A 21,886-nucleotide genomic window follows, 5' to 3' on the forward strand; every position below is an offset into this window, starting at 1 on the left:
CTTTTTACAATAGTGGGCAAGGGGAGTTGCCAGGGTCCTTGGTGGGTACAAGTGTTGGGTTTTTTGGGTCAGGAAGCAGTTGTCCACTGGAGCAGATGGGTTGTGAGCCCAGGCAGGCACATCTCTTCACTTGCACAAATAATTTCTTTGGGTCAAACGGGACCGTTTAAAAGAGCGAAGTTCCTGGGTGGGTCTCTAACGGGCTGTGCTGCGGATGATTTCTGGCCAAAATGGAAACATGTACGGTGTGCGATACGGTGTGCAATATTTTAATGAGTCAGGCAGTTAATGGACAATAAGCTCCGACAAGAAATCATCGCCACAAACACCACTTTGGAAACAATGACCCATCCTAGTTCAAAGGAATACAAGCCTCAAGGTCAGGAGTGGAACAGCGCTTTTGGCAGAGGGAGCTTACATTTCACATGCATGCTTTGTATCTGACTTAATACAGGACACCAGCCATCAGCGCAGGCTTCCCATAGTATTTGCCATCATTAAAATTCTCAGAAAACTTCGGGAAGTGGACGCGCTCGAGCATAAAACCACAGGGCTTTTTTTTTAGCTGCCCCGCTAGGAACAGCCTTGTTAAAAGGGAAAAATATTGTACTTTAAAGATTTCTGGGGCAGGTTTCCTGGTATTTGGGAATCCTGCCGGATGTGGAAACCGATATAATGATATAAACAGATGTGTTAAACTGCTGCTTGTTGGGGGGAAAAAATAGCCCGCTTTTATCCTGTGCGTGTGCCGGGGGTAAGCTGGGGCTCCCTGGAAAGGGGACCGGAGGCAGAGCCACGTCATTGAGCGCTCCCCGAGCTGTCATTCTGCAAAGGGGGCAAAGCCCCTTTTGTTTTATATTTTCCGTTGCTAACCAGCTGTGCAAGAAGTTAAACATGGTAATTAACCCATATGTGACCTGCTGAATTTGACTGATTTCCAGACGGGGACAGAGTGGTAACTCTACCCGGCAATTTGAACCTCCCGGGTTCGTAATGATGATTTTACAGTGTAATGGTTGCACTAAATCCTTTCACTTTTGCTCTGCAGCCGCTGTTGTGACAAGAAAAGCTGTGGCAACAGAAATGAGACTCCATCAGATCCAGTGATAATTGACAGGTAAGGAACGCTATTGTTTCCTTCATTTTTTAAAAATTTTTTATTTCATTTTATTATTATTGTTGTTGTTATTATGTTTTTACTCCTCATTATAATGAAACACCTGCCCTGTGTCGTTAACGGGGAAGGGGTTATGTGGGTATATGGATGAAATTTTGTTGTTGATACCGAATTAGTTGTGCTTTGTGATGGTGATTCCCATGGCAGGGCCAGATGGGGTAGGACTGTGAGACCTGCTCGCAGGAATGCTCCAGCCCTCGTCTCTGATTCATGTTCAGAAAGAGGAGATTTTTCTTTCTGACTTTCTGTGGCTCGATTCACATGCTGTGCCAGGGAAGCTTCAGGAATAAAATAATAATAGTTTGTGATTTATGAAATGTGGTCGGGTGCTTATAAATATTTAACTTTTATTTGAAAAATGTTTGAATCATTATCACTTTTAGCTACAGTAGTTCTGTTGGATGCAATCCATCTACATTTTAAGGTTTTTTTTATTTATGTATTAAAACAGTTTAAAAAAAAAACAAAAAACGTCTGTGAACTAAGATTCCCCCCCCCCACCACTACCCCAGTTGTTTTCAGTGGTGGAAGTGCTATTTGGATTGCATTGTCAGTGGGTTAATTCATTTTGCCTGTCTTAATTGTTGTGTTTTTAAACAGATCCCTAGGACTAATCTGACATGACCAAGTAAATCATTGCAGCACGATAAATCTATTTTAGTTGTTCTGTGCTATTTGCAGTTTGTGCTGGCAAATTATGCCAAATTCTTGCCCAACAGTCATTTTTACATTTTAATTCTTGAAATTCATTGTACAGAAACGTATATGATAATCAGTTTATTATGTAGCATTGCTCCACGGGAGTTAAATAGCTAGGAAGGGCTGAAGCTGTCTGTTATCGGGGGAAGCAATGGCACGCGCTAGTCTGGGACCCCGGGGCCCTGGGGGAGCACGCGCTCCCCTTGTCTTCCTGCTGGAGTTAGCCCTCACTATATTAAGTTCAAAGTACCTGATGTGCTGGAGTGCCCATTTTTATGAGGGGAGGTGAAGGGTGTCTGATTGTGTTCAGCACCACGTCACAACAGAATGACCGACCAGAGGGCACGTCCCCGAGATCCCAATTGTCCCTGTGCTTATGCAGCCGTTCAGATTTATAGCTCTTGTTTGAACGTGTTCGGAAAGTGCGTCTTTTGGAAGCTCCCGGCAGATGTTGGGATTAGTTGCAAGAAGGGATGTTTCTCTCTCGGAAGATGTATTTTACCCGTGCATATTTTCCTCCTCTTCTCGCATTAGGGAGCCATCAGGGAAAGTGAAGGAGCACCCGGGGAAGCCTCTCCAGGGGTGTTTTGTGTACGGGTGCTGTCGACTTAAGCAGCAGAAACAGGGCTAGAGTCGCATTTTGAGTTACATGAGAGCTACAAAACCCCCATGAATTTTGCATTGTGCTGGAAAATTAACGGCTAGGATGTTAATGGCTGGTTTTACAGAAATACTTTGTTTTCCTATCCAATAGGCAGAACTGTTAGTTGTGACTCATTTCAGTTATGAACTCCAGAGACACGGGTTTTTGGGGGGGGTTATTTTTTTTTAACCGGCTTTGTACAAACAATCAAAACAGTGATATGAAAGAATGGCTTGAATGCTCCAGTTGTGATCATATTAGCACTGGTTAATTCAGTTGCTGCAAGGATGTATAATTCTGAATGCTGGGTTTAAAATAGGTAGAATATAGTTTAGGTTATAATATAAACCTTACCTTGCCAGCCCTACTGAATCATATTTTGCTTGTGAATGGGTTAAGCTTTTAAGTTCTTCACTTGGTTTTAAATTGTGACTTTGATACAGAGGGTTGATATGACTGTGGTTTGAATAACATTTGATTTTGACCTGTTCCTGTGGGTTGCAATGGCATAAGAAATTTGACTCAGCAGTGCTGTAATTAGCCCTCCCTGTGTTTTTGAAACAGGATTGTGTTACCTGGATTGCATTAGTGTGGCTTCTATTGTTGCCGCTTCGCATCTGTCCCAGTAGGGTACTTAAAACCTTTTCTTGGCCGGGGTTAGTTCAAACAATTTAGGCCAAATAAGTATGTGCTTTATACAGTTAGTGGCTTTAGTGATGTTTCTTGTGACATTTATCCTTTCATTTTTTTTCCTCCCTTTTTGGTTTGAAAAAGTAGAAAGCCTTCTACATGGAGCGTCTATACCTTTAAAAGGAGTACTTTAAAAATGGTTATAACTTAAAATGCCTGCACAAGTTGGAACATATGTTTAGTTGCACTGAATTGTCACTTCTGCATGCATAAAATCTTAAGCTGTTATGGCAATTGATATGCAAAACCATATTTAGCTATTTTTATTTGCATGTGAGCTTGCAGAATTCATTTACCATTTGGGCTAAAGCACTCCCACACGTCTTGCAGCCTGATAAGCCTTATCTTTGGATTTAATCTAACTTTAACACAGAATTGCCACCTAAACACTTAGCAGGTTTTATTTAGACAACTGCACTTGTATGGAAAATGCTGCCTGATGCTTACTCCTTGAAAGCCCCCCCCCCCCGATTTGGTTATTCAGAAAAGCTCTTTGTGGGATAGACTGAGCTCAGTCTTTGTGGCTACCGTGTGTGTAGTAGTTTGTATGGCAACTTAAAAGTTGGACATGTGTTTGAAATGATCGGATATAGGCATTATACCTTTTCATTGTCATAACATATGTGATTTAAAATAAAAAGCACTAGGTGCATGTGAGGACAACCTAGAAAATGACTTTTGTTGCTATCTAGTACACTCTTTTATAATACAAAGTGACCTAAAGCATTTTTGCTTAATATAGTGACCTGTCTTGTCTCTGGAAAAGAGGTACAAGTCTGTTATTCCTATAGACCAGAGGTTCCCAAACTTTTTCTTGCTGCCTCGCCTACCCCTTCCAGATTTACCAGCTGCCCTCCTACCCCTACTAGCATACGTTTTATATTTTAACCCCATAAATGCCAGTTATTATTATAATGAAAATTAAATCTGCCATTACAGCATTTCTCCCATGTACCCCCCAGAGATGTCTTGCATCCCCCCCAGGGTACCACAGTCAGGGAACTCCTGCTATAGACCTGTGAGATCAAATAAGTTCCTTTAGAAAAACACTGCTTGCAGGTATGGGCATGTGGAAGTGTCCTTTTATAGAGCAGTCTATATAGTTTATCTCCAGTTCGCTTACATGTGTGCAAATGAAGCTCTGATGACCAGGAGCTAATATTAAAAGGGTATTATTGCTACAAAACAAATGAACAACAGTTCACATTGGAAGTGAAGCATTCGGCTGTTGGGTAATCATAGTTAAAGTAAAGATGTAGCACCTCCCGTTATTAAATTAAATTCTAGATTGATTTAACATTCAAATTGTAACTCATATTTGAATTTAAAAGGTTTGCAATAAAATTCCTGTGCCAAAATTGAATAAATTGTAGTTTTATTACCACACTGGATATCCTGGTGTCCTAACCTTTTTCCTTACAGTTATCTTGGTTCAATAAATAAAACCTCATTAGACTATTCCCATTTCAACGAGTTTATTAAATTTTACAGGAGTAATTAGCATAAGCTGTGCTAATTTTTCTGGAAGACTAATGAGAGAGCTTCCTAATTAGGTTTGCTTTGTAAGAATCAGAAAAGATGATAATGACAAAAGTCACTTAGGGTGGAAAGTGGGGCTTTATATGATTTTGTGATGCAGGAAGGAGGCTTTTGTGCCTTGGCACTCTTTTACCACCCCTCCTCTTTTTTTAAAACCCAGTCAACCACTGTAGAAACAGATTTTTGATTGAGATATCTATGCTTGCCATATACTTCTGTACCTTTTTATGGATGGATCCATGAACCAGTAGCTGCTGGATGAGATGAACACAGATAGTCACTGCAAGCTCTGCAACGGGTCAGGCTGTCTCGGCGGACCTGTGCTCCCCGAGCCTGGTGCGAGATACTAGGGAAGCCGAGTGGGGTTTGTGAACATTTTGCTCTGTAATTTCTGGTGGACCCTAATGCTGTCTCCATATATAAATCAGCAAAGCCCATTCACAGGCCACCGCTATCACATGCCCTAACTGTGCATCCTGGTAGAGGATATATATAAAAAGAGCCCCATTGAGGGGAATTTCAAGACTTCCTTAAATAAACCCCAAACCAACCAAAAACATAAATTAATGGGATTGATGCAGGGCATCTCCTTGGGTGACGTTCTCGACCCTGTGCTATGTCAGAGGTCCCACTGGGAAGGGTAGTGGTAGTGGCTTTTTTTGACTGTAGTCTGTAAAACGCTGAGGCCCTTCACGTGCCGCTGTCCCATGCTGCTTTGGAGCCTGTGTCAGAGGGATGCATCAGATTTGAGTTGCTTGGATAGTCCACCAAGCCATGCTATAGTCCATGGGATATGATCCTATTAAGCGGGGTCTTCCACTAATCTATCTATGCAGCACCCACTTACCATGGTACCTATGGAGCTGACTTGCCCGCATGTGCGCGTTGAAATCTTTTAGCTTCCAACCTAAAAAAAAAAAAAAAAAAAGCCTTCTATTTGTGAGTAGGATTGCATGGTGCAGTGACATGAAAGGAGGCATGAATGACTTTCAGGGTCTCTATTTTATTGCTTTATACATCATTGTGAAGTGGATTGTATTTTATGCTCCTGATCATCTTTTCATCCTAAATACCATTCAGGAGAAAAAGCAATGCAGAGCAGTGTGTTTGCAGGAAAATGGTGCTATGCTTTCCCCAACATGCACTCTTCAGGCCTAGGGTGAATCTGGCAAGGAATGCATTATAGTATAGCAGTGAACAGGCAGTAGCCTTATATGCCCAGGTATTTGAGGTACTGTCAAGCCAGGTAGTCTATAGAAAGTCCTCCTTCAACAAGGAGGAGAGGTGATGGCAGGGTTGGCATTTTGCTTGGGAAGAAGCCACCGGCAGCTGGCTGATGTTGAAGCAAAGCATCAGTCCTCAGAATAGGATGAAGGGGCACAGTCCCATTGCAGGACTGGATGAGTCCCCAAAGCCAGCGATGGGGAAAGGATGCAAGAAATACCTAGGGAAGGGGCTGCTGTAGCATGCGATTCCCAAACTGTTCTCTCGGGGCCATCTGTTCAGTTCACACGTTACGGTCCTGGAGGTGATGGCCGTGGTGGCAGCCACAGTTGTGCCGGCAGTACACACTCAATCTTGATCGTAGGCATAAAAACAAGTGGGCAGCTGTGTCCCACCCAGTTTTTTTGACCATGGGGAATTAACCCATACAGATCCCTCAACATTGTCTCCAGGACAGTATTACAAGTCAATCTTAACTATACTTCATTTATACTTTCTACTGGCTTTTTAACCCTGGTCCAAAACGGAGCATGGGGTGTAGTTCTTCTCTCCCTGGGGTATGCTTCTATTTTGCCCGAACACACACAGGAGAGTTGGAAATCAGCTCTCAATCAGGCACATATTGGGGACAGAGACACCCCCACCCCCACCCCAGTGCTCCTGGACATCTGAACCCAGTCCCTCCTAGTCCCTGTGCTGGGTGGTGTGGAGGGAGGCTTGTCCCCTTGCCTCCTGCGAGAGGGGAAGAGGGATGTGCAAACCTAGGTTGGTCTCTGCTTGCTCTGGCAAGCAGTCTGAAATGAAGACCACCATCTAACCAACCAAGAAGCTGTTTTGCTTTCCCAACATGATCCAAGACGAGCCACATTGCAGGAACAGAAAAGCGGGCATGGGTGATTGTATGTCGACAAAAGAAGGATCTCTACGAGGGCATGATGAAACATTGCCCTCCATAGAAATGCATGAAGTATGCCGAGACCATTACAATCAATCCATTGACTTTCCACATGGGTTCTCAAAAGGGAGGAGATTTGGCCCTGAACACTGAATTTGAATTGCTTATTCAACCTTTGAATGCAACCATCCAATGTTGCAGCCTTGGAGTTGCAGCCATTAAAAGTTGATGACTTTGTTGATGGAGGGAGAAGAACAAAACAACTGTGCCTAGGACAGGGCAGGGGCCGGCATGTCTGAAAAGTATTGCCCAAAGGATTTTTTTTCCATGTGAACTAGGTGCTGAGGGGAGTTTTGACCCTTTCAAATACAACTAGAGGCTCCATTGGTAGAAACGTTTTGACTATGAGGGTCAAATGTAGATGTTGCTGCCCCCCCGATGGTCTTGCAGTTCTCTGCATTCGCTTGGAAACCAGCAGCGTTGTGGTGCCAGCCCTGCCTTGTTCCAAGACCTTGTTAGAGCCAAAGGATAAATTTGGGGGTTGGGGGGGGGCGTTGGGAAGAGTGGTGCAACAATTTCCTCTGATCCCATCCGTGTGGCCTGTGTTTCTCCATCCCCTGCCCTCTCTTCCCATCACTCCGGAGTCCCCCTTTGAGTTTTAGCTTTGAATGAATCCAGAATCTCAAAGCAGAATTTGGGCTAAATCCGACGACTTCGACTTGTTCATTTGAATGGGGGGAGGTGATTTTCTGAATCAAACCGAAGAACTTTGCTTGGCTCAGACCTACGGTACAAATCCCTCGCTTGGTCTCCAAGGTTTCTGAACTTCTCAGCAAACCTGGTCTGAATTTTGTGGGGGTTAGAAAACCCCAAACCAGGTGACTTTTATGTAGTTTTGGGTTTTGCTGCAAACAGGTCATGCTGGTCTAATAGTTGCTTGCTTCGCTCGGCAGTGCCTTGGCAATCCGGCGCTAGCGTTTGGGGCTTTTGTTTACTGAAATCGCACACCTGACGATGCTGATTTGAAGTGATCGTAGTTGCCCGTAATTGGCAGTCAGGAGCGGGGCCCGTCGGTCGTGGCGCTGAGCTCTCAAGGTCGATGTACCCTGTCCTCCCAAGGTCCTTTTGACTGTTACATGCTTATGAATTCGGACTGCGGTTTTCAAAGGAGCCTAATGGACTTAGGCACCAGAGGGTCACGCTGGGATTTGGGTACCTAATTCTCTTGGGAGAACCTCCCTGATGGTCTCCCGGGGGCCAAGGAAGAGGATTTGCAGGTGCCCCCATCTTTTGCTTGACTTTCCAGAAGTTCTGGCCTTCCCTTGTGCCAGCGAAGTCCCGATGAGCTGCTTGGCACCTTAGACGATCAAGCTTTGGGCAGCAGAAGTCAGAGGCCCTTGGAAACCACGTGGCTGGGTGCAACGGCTTCGTGCAAAGGGCTGAGCACCCTTAGCTCCCCGCTGCGCTCCCAGGACCTGGCGGGACCGGGCGCTTCCCTTTGTTTCTATTCACAAACCTTCACATGCACTGTTCATACCTATCGATTTCTCACTGCTACATCAAAGCCAGACCTGAGCGAAGAGGATGTGTTCAGCCCAGGGGGTTACCTGCGTCCACGCAACTTGGCGTTTTATTTTATCTTTTTTTTAAAGAGAGTTCAGATTTTTTTTTTTTTTTTTTCCCTTGCCTAAATACTCCGTTCTCTCTCAAGCCCAGTGCTTCTGAGGGTAAACCTACCGCCTTCCTGCCCCCTGATTTATTGCAGCGGTGGGAATTTGCACCAGCTTCTCGAGAAGGAGAGTGACATGCAAACGTACCTGTGGAGATCGTGCTCAATTTTATATTAGATTGCCTAGAATTCGTTCCGAGCGTGACACGTGTGCGTGACCTCTGTGCCTGCTTTTTGCGGATGACGTAAGTGAGGGCCCGGTCCTGCAGAAGCGAAGGCCTGGGAGTAACTTTACTCAGTGAGCTGGTCCTGTTGACTGACTGGGACATAAAAAATAAGTCTATGTGATTTGAATCCATATCCGGTAAATGGTGACATCCATGTTCTGTGTGTAATTGGGCATGCTTTCCAGCACAGCTGTGCTATGGTCACATGCACTTCAGCATGCAAGAAGTATATTGTTTTAATGCATGATGTTAATAGAGATAAAAAGCGGGCCGTGGTTTCAGTATAAATCGTGGCAGAAGTAACTTCCTAGAAATGTGTTTAACTTCAGTTTCGAGAGAGAACAGCATGTCTGAGTAGGACTGATGGTAGATTTTGGTATGAATTTTTTCTTTCCGTGTAGTTTCATAGACTTTCTTGTACATCTGTTCTGGAAAAGTACCGAAAAAGCCATACAAAGTTCCCAGTGTGTCGCACAGTAATTTTGCATGGGCAGTTTGTGATCAGAATATATTACTGTATCAAATGAGTATTTGCTCTTTTGCTCAGGACAGTGTTTTAGATGTGTATTTTTGAAAAGTGGCATGAATAATCTTCAGGACTTGAAAATATGAAAGCAATATTTCTGGTGCTATTAACTTTGTCCTTTATATGAAGTCTGTCATTAAAAGGTTTTATTTCATTACTCTGAAATGATACACTGGGCAGTATTAAAGTGACCCAGATATACAGACTTTCACGGCAATCGTTGAAATACTACGAACAGTACTGTTTTGTCTTTGGTTTCTAGCTGCTTCTAAGGTGTAGGCAGATGAAGATAAATCTAACAAGGGCTATTTCTCCAATTACAAGCCTTTGTCCAAGAGCAAATAAAGGTTTTAGGCTTGCACTATTCATTAAGGCAATTAAAATTCAGCTATAATCTGACAAAAGTTTGAATCCAACCAGAGTTGGGGTTTATTTTTGCGAAGATACAGCAAAAGCAGACAGACCCTCCTCCAGTTCTGCCGAGCCTGGGTCTTCCTGGGACAGGGACCACTGGCCTCCCAATGCCAGGAAACGCATTTGCAGGGGGGTGGTCAATGGATGTAATGTACACCACGCTGGCGCTGGGAACAGCGTGGTCCTCCTTGCACTTTTGGACTTTGTTCTTCTTTTGTAGGTGAAGTGCGGGGCTCCCTTTCCACCAGTCCAGGGGAGGGGAGGGGTGGGGGGAAACCATGCAATGTTTTAAGCAGACAAATCTATATGGCTTTATAAGAACACGATCCCCTCTGAAGTGGCACTCTGCAACTATACCATCTAGCTAACTGTTGGAGGCACAATAGTTTAGTAATATAATATCAAAAGTAATAGCGTTAGCTAACACATCTTTAATAAGATATTGTCCACTGCTCTGCCATATGCTACTGAGCAGGCTCTCACTCTGTGGGGCTTTTGATTCCTCTCAATAAGATTATTTCAAATACTCTAATCCTGAATCATTGACATGAATACAAAAGCCTAGTGACATCTAATAGATGCCTCTTAGCTTTGCTTTCCCTCTTGTTCCTTTCCTTTTTCTTCTCTTTTTACCTGACAAAAAGCTTACAGACACTTGGGCTCTGTCTCTCAGTAGCAGCATGTGGGTCCCCTCATGAAATATAAAGGAGGAAAAAGGACTGACATAGGGCTGATAAGCCACAGAGCAAAGGACCATAGATTAAAAGTAAATGCCGGTAAATCCTACTCTGTACACTCACTTGTTCTTTTATTGTTTTCTTTAACTCTTTCACTGCCAACAGAAAGAGGAGAAAGGGGCAAAAAAGAAGGGAAAAAATAGAGAAAGAGGCAATGTCTTGTTGCCAGGATCTTAAAATCTTCTCTAATTAATAGATTCCACCCCCGCCCCCGACACTCAAAGCATCGTTGTAAAATGTCCGTTTCAGCTAAATGAGATTATTTAGGCAGCTGAATATTCAAAGATGGGTTGTTGTTTTTTTAAGTGCAAAAGAAAGTCCTGCAGACTCGAACGGCTTTTATGTGAAAGGAAATTTTTTTTTTTTTCAAAACCACTTTTAATAATGTTCCCCCATGTCAACAAGCGCTCCTCTCTCTTGACAGTGGTTGCGCGGCGGCCGTTTAAATGAAGAATTTCGTAACTTCACCCTTCTCTTGGGTTTTGCCAAACTCTTCCTATGTTGAATATCAAGGTCATTTTTGGAGTTGGGAATATAGGATATAGCCAGCATCTTCCATGGGCAAAAAAAAATAAAAATAACCCAAGCCATTAAAACCATAGTTAGATCAATGCTTTTTGCATCAAACAGCATAAAAAAAGCAATCGTTTTCAGTAATTTTCCTCCCTCATTGTGTGTAGGCTGCCTTTCAGGTTTTTTGACTGGGTAACTATTCACTTCTATCCAGTTGGATTCTAGTCTTCTTTGTAATCTTTATGAATATAATCTTTCAGTTCGATTTTTGGCATCGATATGGCTACATATCCATTGGCTGACATCCCAGATGTTAAGTCACATTGATAAGTGGATGTTAAAAAACCACTTTACCTAGTTCAGGTTTTGCAGAACAGAGTCTCAAGAAGAGGAGAAACGTGTCCTATCTTCATTAGAAAGTTTGGTGCTGGAAAAGAAGGGAATTGGCTATTAAGATGTGATGCGAGACACTTTCCCAGTGAGCTCCATGTTTCTCTGCATGACTCCTGCAGTCGGGGAAGGGCTGGGATTGAACCCCAGGTGTGTGGCGTGCGCTCGCCGGTTCCTGGGGAAAGCCGCCTCCAGGTGGTCATGTGAAAACACGTGTGCAGGTAGAAGCTGGAAGGGACCGAGATGCTCATCGTTTCAGCCCTTTCAGATCAGAATATGCCCCTTCCCCGGATATGCCTTTTAAAAAACAAAAACAAAAACAAAAACCCCCAAAATGAAACATGCTCTGTAGATTTCCTTGGTGACATAAGAGCCCACTCCCCAGTCTACCTCTGGATTTCCCTTGATCTAGGGCAGGGAGTTCCCATGAAGCTCTCCTTCCATGCAGCCAAGACCTCTGCCTTCTAGCCACATGGCGAAGTCCAGCCACATGGAAATGTCCTACATTTTCTTGCCTGTTGTTGACCTTGCTTGGGGATTGTGATCCCCACGCCGGGCTGGAGCACCTTCAACTCTCGCAGCGACTCCCCCAAACCTTTAGCACTGGGTCTTTAGCTCAGGCATCCTCCGTGGCCTTGCATGAAAGCCGCGGTCGTTTCTGCACCGCCTTGGAGAGCGGAGCTGTGGTGGGGATGCCCAAACAGCAGAGCGTTTTCTGAGGGCGCCGTGCCGCCACGGGAGGATGCCCTGGGACCCGCTGCATGGACGTGGTTTTCCCCGTCGGGCTCTGCGCGGGTGGCCGGGAGCCAGCCCCGGGGTGCGGCGCCATACAGTCCCGTTGCATGAGGCTGTTCTCTACCCCAAAGAGCTAAACAGACGAGATGCTGTCTTGGCTACATCTTGCTATTTTTTTTTAAAAGCATATTTAGCAAGACTTCAGTAATAGCTCTGGCATTCTGGAAGACAGAACAAACTGCTCAGGTGTAGGAGGAGAAGTAGCTAAAATCCATTATGCACCGGCTGATTGTCTTTATATTGTATATCTTCCGATTGGAGGGAAGCTTCCCCCCTCCCCAAAAAAAGATCACCCCACTGACAGTGGTAACTTTTATTTGTTAAAAACGACCGGAGCATTATTCCTTGATGCCCCAGCACATTATTAATATGCTAATACTCTGCAAACCATCCGGGTTTTCTCCTGCTGGAGTATTAGTGCCCTAAGACAGTTGTTTGGGCTTTATGGACTTACGCTTTAAATACCGTCCCCATCACGTACTGATCTGTTTTCCTCCCCGATGAAGTCTTGGAGCTTGTTTAACCGAGTCATCCCTGTTGAGATTCAGCCATCCACGCCTGAGAGAACAACATGCTATTAGTTAATATTTGTCTTATTCTAAAGTAGCATGATTTAAAAAAAAAAAAAAAAAAAATCTCAGGCTGTTCTGGGGGAAATCGAGGAGAATTTTTGGGAATACTTTTTTGCCATGGTAACATCGTTCTCTCCCATTAGCCTGTCAAATATGAAGCCAGTTCCAGACTACAACACATTTCAACAAGCCATTGTTTTACGGCGGGTTGAAGATGTCTTGCATTGCACCTTTCCTTGGCAGGTATTGTGTTCGTGCGCTGCTTCAGCTCTGGAAGGGTTAATGAATTGCAGCCCGCTCCCAGCAATCCCATCATGTGCCTGGTTGACTCTGAAAGAAGGGGCTTGCAGTTGCCTACGGGGCATCCTTTCCCCGCTTTCTCTTAGGCCACCTGGGCAGACGAGATCCCGCACAGCCTGTCCGTAGGACACAAAATCCAATCAGGCGCCGCGGCTTCCAGTCGCAGTGACCTGCCTGCTGCACGCGGGGGGAGCGCAGCATTGATAGGCTGCATCTTTCTGGCTTTAGGGGACTCTGTATCTCCAGAAGGAAGGAAGTTTTTCCTTCATTTCCAAGATAAGGTGTCATTCATGAGAGCTGTGCGCTGAACTAATCAGGTTAATTGAGAGGCCCTGAATAGCACTCATTGAGCTGATCTCTTCTTCCTGTTCAAGGCAGATAGTGCAGACGGGGAGATTACGCACAGTTTCAACTCTTTGCTACCTCTTCTGCATTTTGCGCAGAGTCCAGAATGGAGAATGTCATTAGAGGCTTGTCTGAACAATTTATCTTTGCTGGGAATAAAGTTGTAGTATTTACTGGGGGGGGGAGGGAATTGGCTGGTTGGCGTAAAGCAGTGGAGCTTCACTGATGTCAGTCTGCACCAGCTGAGGGTTTGGCTGGTGGTTTGCAGAAAGAAACTAGCCCGAGAGATTCAGACATTTGGCTGTGCTCGTGAGTCTTGTTTTAATATTAAAATGATTTTAGATTCAACTCATGGCAGGTCTGCAGGAAACATTAATGTTAAAAAGATGTTTTTGTGCATTTGAAGCAGATACCGGTTGTTTTTATTGCCTTTATGGCATCGTTTCCCATTACACCCTGCTAATTGGAGCGGCTGCGCAGAAGTGTACCAAAACGCTAACGCATTTCCCTCTGGGTGCTGTTGCCAAATTAGGAACATCCAGGCTCCAAACCTCACCCTAATCTTCCTGCTAGCCACAATCTCTTCAGTTTTCTTTGCTAATGTTGTAACTACTAGAGGAGAGAAGAGAGCCCAGAAAATCAGATTCTATAAAAACAGGAGGGTTTCTTTTTGTGTGCGTGTCCATCTCCAAATCTAACCGGCTGCTGAGTTTAAATTAAACAAGATTGTGGGTTTTTCCTATTCCCTGCCCCCCACCCCTGTTCTTGGGACGTTTCAGGAATGACTTTAATTATCTCTACAATCACATTCTCACTGCTGTCCCTGTGAAAGCGTGTAGTCATGGATTGCCGGGATTATTTTCTTTAGCACTTGGGGATAGAGAAACTGGTTGTTTCAAAATTAGAACCAGCTGGGTTCTCATAGCTATCGTTCAGGGGGAGACGTTCAGCCCACAAAGCCGTTGCCCAGGTTAGTCATTAACTAAAACCCTAAATAAGCAGTGTTTGGTTTGCCACACTTTATTATCCAATATAAGGAATGATTTTCTTTATCTCATTAATATGCATCTCGGTGCTGCTACTGCCAGACCTTACTTCAAGATCAACTGCTACCCAAACTTCTTGTGCTACTGCAGATTGAATGGCACGGCCGTAGTGAGAACCAGGCATGCACCCCTCAGCCTGGCATTTTTTGTGCTGCCTCCTCTAAATGTACAAAATACAAATTAAACCTACAAAGCAGGATGCTTAACATTTGACATCCATCACACAGCCGGAAGAAGCAGGTAGACTGCTGACGAGCTCAGAAGTTCCTTTTGTTCCATTATCATCTCATGTCTCTTTTTTTTCTTTTTTTGACTTTTTTTTACCTTAAAAAACGAGGCTGCAGAGGTACTACATATTCCTCTCATCTTTCCAGCTTGAAGAAATTTAGTTGTTTGTCTCATCCATCTTGCTAACTTATATTAGTGCCAAATTCTATTTGAAATTGGGATCACACCTTTAGTCGGACATTATGTAAACCACAGTTCGTCCCAAGTATTTTGTCATGGAAAAAGACGCAGGGTCCTATTCTACTCGGAGGGGTAGGGGCAGAGGGCTGGGAGATCTCGACTGCATTTCAGGTCGTTTCTCCAGACTTCTCCTTTTCTAAACCTGTGAAATAGTTGCTGGTTGCAATACAAGAACCTTCCTGTTCGTTTGCATGGGTAGTTTAAGTTTTCGTTCTAGTTCTCGGGGTTTACGCACCGGCTACATCTCTGCTTTGTTGCAAACCATTGCAACCAGTGTCCGTTCCTCTTGAAACTGCGTATTTTTTTTTAACACATTCATTTTTTAAATCTAATATTTTATCAAATCAGCGTGGAGAGAAAAGAGGATATCCTGCTTGTTTTGTGGGACAGAAAAACTCACGGCAGAGAAAAGGAGATTCCTCTGCTCTGCGCAAGCAGTTCTAAGTACCTTGATGGGTTTTTTTAAAGATGCTTGCAATATAAGGAAGTTTTGACTCTCTCAATAATCCCTCAAGCTCAGCTAAAATATGTTCAAAGAAAGACGAAACCATTTAGCACTCGCGCCGTCTGACCATTATTTGACCTGAATGCTCTTGCATATAAACCTTATTTTAGAGCTTTTTGTTGGAACTGGGATTTCATAACCACTGCTAATCCAATACCTATGAGGCTTTTAGCTCTAAATCTTATTTTTTTAGATGGTATATTTATTCAGTGCTTTAACTCTCTCCTTTTTAAAGTGTGTTTGCATATGTGTATGTCTTTCTATCTACCCATATATTAGATGCATCTATGGGAGAGTGAGTCTGTCTTGTGTGTGTGTGTGTATATGGGTTGTTGGTTTGTTTTTTTTTTTTTAAAGCTGGCGTTTCCATTTTTTTAAAACAAATAACTGTTATATTTCCAGTCACTCAAATTTGGACAGAATTTTACTTCCTGTTTCAAAGGTCAAGGAAAGCTGACCTCAACAGCAGTGTTGAGGCTGCTGAATTATTCATATCATTGACTTTGTGTCAGCTTCCACATTTGTGCAGAGGGATGTTTTATTCATTTATCTCATTTAGGGACCTGCTCTGCACCTGTTTCTACCATTAAGTACCCTGTAATTTGCATTTGATGCTAATTTAGTTTCATATCAGCCTGGTCCCCCCTTGTTAATTTAATTTTCTAAGACCCTTTTCATTACAGTAGAAATGTTTCCCTCTTTAAAGCAAACATCTATACAAGTAATTGTATAAACTGCCTTTTAAATAATATCTTTTAGAAGATTCCATCGTTTAATTCCTTAATTCCTATAATTAGCCATGGTTTGATTAATGTTTCAAAGGGTTAAATTAAAATGCAGAATTACTCAAATGCACACTTGAATCATTTTCTCTGCAGATAATAGTTTCTGCATTGCTGCCTTTATTCTGCTTATGATTCTGAAAATTACATGTGCTAACAAGCACTAATTTTCCATATTTAGTGACTTTATTTTCTAAACTAATAGCTGTTTTTAAAAATATAATCACCAGAAACTTAACACTGCTGATGAGAGATCTTAGTTTTTCTTCAGATAGTTAAAAAGCAGCATTGGAACGGAAAAGCTGCCCTAGGCATCTTTCAAGGCTCTTATAAAAAACCCTTAAAATATCACCAGTGTAATTTATTCCTCCAAAAAAGGAGATGGGAATCATCTTTGCTGTGTTCTAGCATAACCATGATCACTGAAAGTGGAAAAATTTGGAAATATTGTGGTATACAGCCATCCTGTTTGTTTTTATAGGTGAGCTTTTTTCCCCTCCTCCTATTTGGCAGAAGTTAAAAGAATTTCATCTCCAAGGAAGTTTGTCAGTCTGAGTTCAAGAGCACTGTACCAGGATTAATAAATGAATGGAGGACCTGTGATTGAAAATTCAAGTTATTTTGCTCTCCCATGGGCTAATTTAAAACAGCCCAGTGGACTTGCCACTGTGGGATGGGTATTACGCTGATGTTTCCATCGTGGAAGGTATTCAGACGCTGGTCTCCCCCTCCCCACTTATCAGGAAACGTACAGAGAAACCTCAGCTTTTATATCCGTTGGACAAAGTTTCTCACTCTGCTCACTGCAAGGGTAGACCTAAAGACTTAAATTGGTGGAAACGCATCGTTGGGGTTGAAAGGAGCAGGTTCACTGCCGTGGCGGAAGAACCTTCTCTCTTCTGAATCCTGTTCACGGATGCACTTGCCTTTTTCATCTTTAAGGAGCAAATTCAGCTTGAGCACCTCTTTTGCCCCCTCCATCTCCTCCTCCAAAGCCCATGGTGGCAGTGGCAAAAAATTGATTGGCAGGCCTGCCCCCCCAATTCCTCAACTACCCCTGCCAGGAAGCCTTGAAGTTTCTACTCCTCTTCAAGTTGCAGACATCAGGGGTTGTGGAGTAAAGGCCCATGGTGAGCTAGAGATGCAGGGTGATACCTACTGCAATGTGTTGGGAAGCAAGGCTCTTCAGGAAGTCCCAGTGGGTTCCCGTCTCCATCGTTGTGTTCCTAAATACCTTTGGGAAGTTGGCCCTTTTGGTTTAATCCAGTCAAGCCAGAGGGTTGTCCTTTGCAGAGCCTTCAGGTTGTTTTATTCCAAGTTATTCAGAGGCCACACGCTCCTTAGCAAAGGGCCCTGCTTGGAAGAACTGGGGTCTTGAAGTAGTTGGCTTCATGGTCTTGAAGTAGTTGGCTTCACGGTCTTAGAAACCTGCGTGGAAGTGAATCGTGGCGATTGCGTGGATGTTTTCCTTGTGTGAGCAGCTGTGTCTTGTCATTTGCTGCAAGGAGACTTTAATCCTGGTGTTTAGGGTTTGTGCCTCCCCAGATGTTGTCTGAAGTGGCGCCGGCCAATGCAAACACAACCGTAGGGCTTGATCTTGGAGTATCAGGGCCTTCGTGTTGAAGGCGAGATGGAAGGTGCTCGGCACCTTGAGAGATGGGGGCAGGCAGGGGTGGTGTTTCCACAGCCTCGGTGACATCTGCGCATCTCGTGGGGCTTCCTGGTGACTTCAGGAGGGCGCTCCCCCAAACGAGGACAGCTTGGGGGCTCCCAGATGGACCCTTTTGTCACCGTCCTGGTGGGACAAGAAGAGCCGGAGTGGGGGCCCCCAGCTCGGCACTGGAGAGGGAGTCTGCCCCGTTCGTCTCTCGTATGAAATATACATTACACGCCAAGGGGAAATAGGATTCCTGTCTCTGGGTGCTGCATTTAAATGTTGTTAATGATCCTGCTGGTCAATCAGCCTCCGGCATTTCCTGATGCTGCACGCTGTTCTTGTGTTGTGTCGAAGGCTGATTTTCCTCCCTTTGTCGTACGTTCCCGTCGAGCGGGGGTGTATTTGGGGATGGGGAGCAAAGGCGCTGATTCCAGCGTGCTCCCAACTCTGCCCTAGCTTTTCATCTCGACGGGTCAGGAGGTGAACCTGCATTCCTGGAACTCCCCTTGGAGCCACTTGAAGTTGCAGAGACAAAATGCTTGCAGGCTCAGGCCATTAGGGTCCTATCCTGCTTTAGGATTAAACCTCCCGCTGACATTAATGGGACCCCTGTGTAAGCACTCCGGGGGCAGGATTTGGGGCTAATGTTCCCAACAGCACGCCTTAATGCATGCAGTGCTGCATCTAGAGTCATTAGCTTGAATCTCAAGGCGGACGAGTGGCTGGGATTAGGACAGTTTCAGCTTCGCAGTATGGTTTAAAAAACACAGATTCTGCTACTGCAGGTCATGTAAAAATGGTGTTTTTTAATTTTACCTGCCTTTGATGGGAAATAGGTCATTTGGGCCAGATTCTTGATTTTACTGCATTTGTAGGCAAGGATCGCCCTGATGATGGCTGGAGCCATGGCCTCCCTGTGTTTGAGAAGGCATATGCTCAGATGTGGTCCATGCTGAGAGATGACCCAGGCCATGGCTAATGCCAAGGGCACGAATGCCAAGTACATAGAAACTGTCCACAAACACAGAAAAACTGCAGTCTTATTAGCTCACCTGTCCCTTCTATCGCGTGCGGTAACGACCTCAGTGCAGGGCATTTCCTGCGTACTAATGACTGGTGCGGGTTAATGGTCCATGCTTGTGCCTCAGGCCATCAGCTCCTCCCAGCTGGTCATTAATTCCCTGGAAAAGCCCCTCTGTGGAGGTCGTTACAGATTCATTATTTCCATCCACTTTTAATGCCAGTTTTGACAATGTACAGTCTAGTTGTTTTGAGTTATGGGCACTTTACAATTCATTAAAGCACTTATCATCAAAAGTGCTGATGATCGCGATTATTTATTTATTTTCCTGTTGATTGGTCTGCAGTGCCCACATTTATGCCTTGGAAGGGATAAAGGTAGGTGCCGGCAGCTGAGACGCATCATGTAGTCGCCAGGGGTGGGTTAATGTGAGGTCTGGGGGGCTCTTCTGCATGGGCTAGGGACTGCGGAGCGGTGGTCTTGCGGACCATCCTTACCTGGGAGGAAGCGCGCTCCTGTCCAAGAGGTTCAGTCAGGGACTGATGTATTGGTGGATCTCAGCCCTGGTCACCCACCCCCTCCCATATGTAAGTTTGGCCTGCCATGCCCACCGCAGTAGTCCTAGGCCTGCCAGTGGGTGCTTGTTTGCTTTGGGTTCACAATCCAGCACTTCGTGTTTTCAACGATGTGGGCTCGTTAACACAGGCAGGGTGGATGAGGTGTTTCTAGTGCACAGGGTTGCTGTGGTGGACAAAAGGGGACCGGTTTTGCCTTGGCGTTAGGGCAGCTCCGACGTGTGCGCTGCATTATAAACACACCTCTACGCTTCTGGAGAGGCCTTGAGGACCGTCCTGCTCGCTTCCGCAAGGGACGCCTCTTTCTAGCGTGGGCTTCTGTGCCCCTTTCTTTCCTGGAGGCCTGTCGGCCAGAAAGGCAGGGGGCTTTTTGGTACAGTGGAAGGAGATGTGCCTTACGCCATGTGAACAAGACTGCTCTGCCTTGGTTTCCTCACTGAAATGATGGGCACCGATAGTGGGAGACCAGCACTCAAGGACCCGAGATACCGACTCTCCTGTGCAGCTATGAGTATGATGGGGCTGCGTCATCGGGCTTGTCTTTTTTTGGCCCAATCTCGCCGTCCTTTTTATTTAAAGCCAAATTCCCAGCAATGGTAGCCTTTTCTAATCGAGTTTCCGCCCAGGCTTCGAACTGAAATATCAGGTGCTAAGAATTGTTGACCTCCGTGTTTCTTCAGTTTTTCCATCTTTCACTGGTTTCTCTGAGTGTTTGAATGGTTCGGTGAGCGGTGTTTTGCAGTGACTATCTTGACAATTCATGGGAGTGCGGAAGAACATGTATAAAGGACCCATTGGAAAGCTGCACATGCTCTGGTTTGCACACACTCTTTATAATCCATCCTCTTTATACTTTATAGGCTCCTGGCCTAAGGGTAGGGTAGCTCTTTATCTTGGCAGCAAAATGTGATTCTTAGCTATATTATTCCAATTTTTATTGTATTTTTTAAATTTTTTGCAATTAATTTTGTGTTTGTGGGGAAGAAGTGATATGTGTCTGGATATACATGTGAAATACTGGCCCCATTGAGCTGTGCCATTGACTTCAGTGGAGTCCTGAATTCATCCATCATATTAGCTGTCTTTCTTCCACACATATACGGAGGTCCCTTCTAACCCTAATGTCCTATGATTATATGAACACACCTCTATGTGTGTGTGTGTGTAAAATCATAGAAAATGAGGGTTGAAGGGACCTCAGGGGGTCGCATGTAGTCCAACCCCTGCTCCAAACAGGACCAGCCCCAACTCCATCATCCCAGCCAGGGCTTTGTCTACCCAGGTCTTAAACACCTCCAAGGATGGAGACTGCACCCTCTCTAGGGAGCTTGTCCAATTTTTTTACTAGCCTCTTAGTGAGAGAGATTTTTCTTAATATCTAACCTAAATTTCCCTTGCTGCAACTTGAACACCTTCTCCTACGCTGTTTTACACCATCCAGTTAGTCTGCTTTACTGTCCACTTTTCCAGCCCTGTTATAGGCGGGCACTTCGCAAAAAAAAAAAAGGGAAAAAAAAGGGAGAAAAAGTGGGATTTGATTAAAATGGTAATGTGTTTGAAAATCAAACAAACAACACCTCGAGGTAAGTTTAAAAAAAGCATCTTGCTGCTGGAGGGGGGTGGGAATCAATAGGTCTCTTGTTACTGCTGTCAGGGAAAACTGGCAGTCTGGAGCAGATGAAAAAGTTGAGAAGTTTTTAAGCCGCCGCAAAAGGAAGCAACATGTTTGTTTGTATTTATTTAGGGAAATAAAAGATGTAGCATCCAATTAAAGTGGGGTAAAAAACCCGGGCTGCGTTCTGCATGACTGCCGTGCGTGCAAACCCGTCCTTGTGCAAAGCAGAGGATTGGTATGAAGATTTGAGGCAGCAGGGGCAGAAGAACCAGGAACATACTGCTATTTTTTCCCCCTTTCCTGAGTAGCGGCATTGTAGGTAGCCATGAATTAGTCCTTAGATCGGTGTCTCCTTGCTATAAATCCTGCCCGTGGTGCTGCGCTGACTGCGGGCAGCGGAGCACAGAGGAGGGGCCGGCAGTGTTTGTGTTGTTGTTAGCGACACGTAGCAGAGTTCCTCCTGAACGGAAAAGCGCTGGCTCCAGATTGTCGCCAGTGAAAGCAGAAACATAAGTCGCACATGTGGTGAGGGAGGGAGAGCGTTGCCTGGAGTAGCGGGGATGCACTCGGTGCGTGTGGGATGACTCCGGGCACTGTGGAGCTGTTTGGGGAGGCGGAGAGGAGGGGATGAGCACAGGGAGTCAAAGAAAACAGCTTCAAGGGAGTGAGAAAAGTATTAATGTCTCATGCTTTTATTTATTTGCTTTTTTTTTTTTGCTCTGGCATATTTAATTGTTCCCTTGCTAAAAGCCAAAGACAGAATTAAACACATTGCTTCCTCACTGTGGTGGATGGGGTTGTTTTGGGGTATCTTATTTTTTGCACAGAAAATGTTTTTTTGGTGTGTGTGTTTTTTTTTTTT

The 21,886-nt window shown here is 44.6% G+C and overlaps 1 protein-coding gene across 9 annotated transcripts in view; it reads left to right on the forward strand.

The window, feature by feature from the left end:
• EBF1 (EBF transcription factor 1) overlaps window positions 1-21,886 on the forward strand; it is a 300,604-nt gene that overhangs the window by 17,729 nt on the left and 260,989 nt on the right. For all 9 annotated transcript variants that reach the window (XM_090020868.1, XM_090020873.1, XM_090020871.1 and 6 more), the window contains exon 6: window positions 1,049-1,117. In XM_090020868.1, coding sequence (XP_089876994.1) covers window positions 1,049-1,117 — 69 coding nt within the window. The remainder of the gene's footprint in view (window positions 1-1,048; window positions 1,118-21,886) is intronic.

This window comes from Crocodylus siamensis, chromosome 10, assembly GCF_052110815.1.
Source record: "Crocodylus siamensis isolate JL-2025a chromosome 10, ASM5211081v1, whole genome shotgun sequence".
Lineage (NCBI taxonomy): Eukaryota > Metazoa > Chordata > Crocodylia > Crocodylidae > Crocodylus > Crocodylus siamensis.